Source organism: Trichinella spiralis (genome assembly GCF_000181795.1).
Source record: "Trichinella spiralis strain ISS 195 chromosome Unknown Scfld420, whole genome shotgun sequence".
Lineage (NCBI taxonomy): Eukaryota > Metazoa > Nematoda > Enoplea > Trichinellida > Trichinellidae > Trichinella > Trichinella spiralis.
Genome location: NW_003527359.1, coordinates 1 through 960, shown reverse-complemented (window position 1 = coordinate 960; position 960 = coordinate 1). Strand labels below are relative to the sequence as shown.

The 960-nt window shown below is 35.2% G+C and overlaps 1 protein-coding gene across 1 annotated transcript; it reads right to left on the bottom strand.

Moving 5' to 3' along the window:
- Positions 1-376: 376 nt before the first annotated feature.
- Tsp_14006 (putative ATP synthase F1, delta subunit) lies at positions 377-943 on the bottom strand. Its single transcript, XM_003370855.1, has 3 exons — positions 848-943; positions 663-718; positions 377-560 (listed from the first exon to the last, which is right to left on the bottom strand). Exons 1-3 carry the CDS (start codon positions 941-943, stop codon positions 377-379), a joined length of 336 nt encoding a protein of 111 aa, XP_003370903.1.
- Positions 944-960: the final 17 nt, after the last annotated feature.

Sequence of the window (960 nt, the reverse complement as noted above, 5' to 3'; positions counted from 1 at the left end):
TGCTATCATCTGCGTTCATTTTCACAGCCACTTTCAAATCGTATATAAATTTGAAAAAAATGAGATTATAAAATGAACATTCAAATACTCCAACTTGAAGAACATGGGTCTAAAAGAAGTTGCAAATTTTATATTAAATTTTGAAGAGAAAAACATTTTTTTCCATTTTAACAAGGTTTAGTAAATTGAAAATAACAAATAACTTGATTTCCATGGGAGAGATGGGCTCGCCAATCAAAGCAATTTTACTTTCAATATCTACGTCAATCTCTGCGCGTGGTGAACTTTTCCACCTGCAATGAAATCAACATCCATCTCTATATACGTACATACATGTATATACACCCGTGAAATAAATCACAAATCGATCAGTCAGTCAAAACGTACTATTCTCGTCGGCTTGTAGACGTTTACGCAATTCTTCGACACAAGAGCTGTCCCAGATGCGTTCCCCAAGCGTGCGATCATGCTCTTGATCCAGCACAGCCAAATGATCAGCAATCAACTGCTTTTCCTTTTCAAGTTTCAAACTTTCTGCTTTCTCTGGTCCAAAGACTGCGCTTGTCGTTTATATACCCCTGTCTCGAACTATAAAACCCATGCAATTTTAGCTGTTTCGTAAAATTATATTCCAAATACCAAAACGGCAAATACACAAAAACAATATTTCAAAATCCACAGACAATTTCAATTTGTTGCTGCTATCGAGAGCTTTAATCTGAACTTTAAAATCACCAACAACTTCTATATACGAATCAAGGAAAAAATGAACAGTAGCTCATTTTAAATAATATTTAAAGCAAAAATAACATTTCAAAAATCCAATCATTCAATCAACCATATTTACCGAGATTTTTTCCAAAGTAACTACATAATCTCCAACTGCATCTGCTTCAGCGACGTGACTCCACAGTACGTCAACTTCGTCAAGAAGCCTACGCATTCTTTCAGCATCATCCG

Bases quoted from the DNA above. Each gene is read 5' to 3' on its own strand.
- Tsp_14006 (XM_003370855.1), bottom strand. From the start codon at position 943: ATGCGTAGGCTTCTTGACGAAGTTGACGTACTGTGGAGTCACGTCGCT. The intron at 719-847 runs GTAAATATGGTT...TTTAAAGTTCAG, and splicing joins TTACTTTGGAAAAAATCTCG to ATTAAAGCTCTCGATAGCAG. The intron at 561-662 runs GTTTTTGTGTAT...ATAAACGACAAG, and splicing joins TCTGTGGATTTTGAAATATT to CGCAGTCTTTGGACCAGAGA.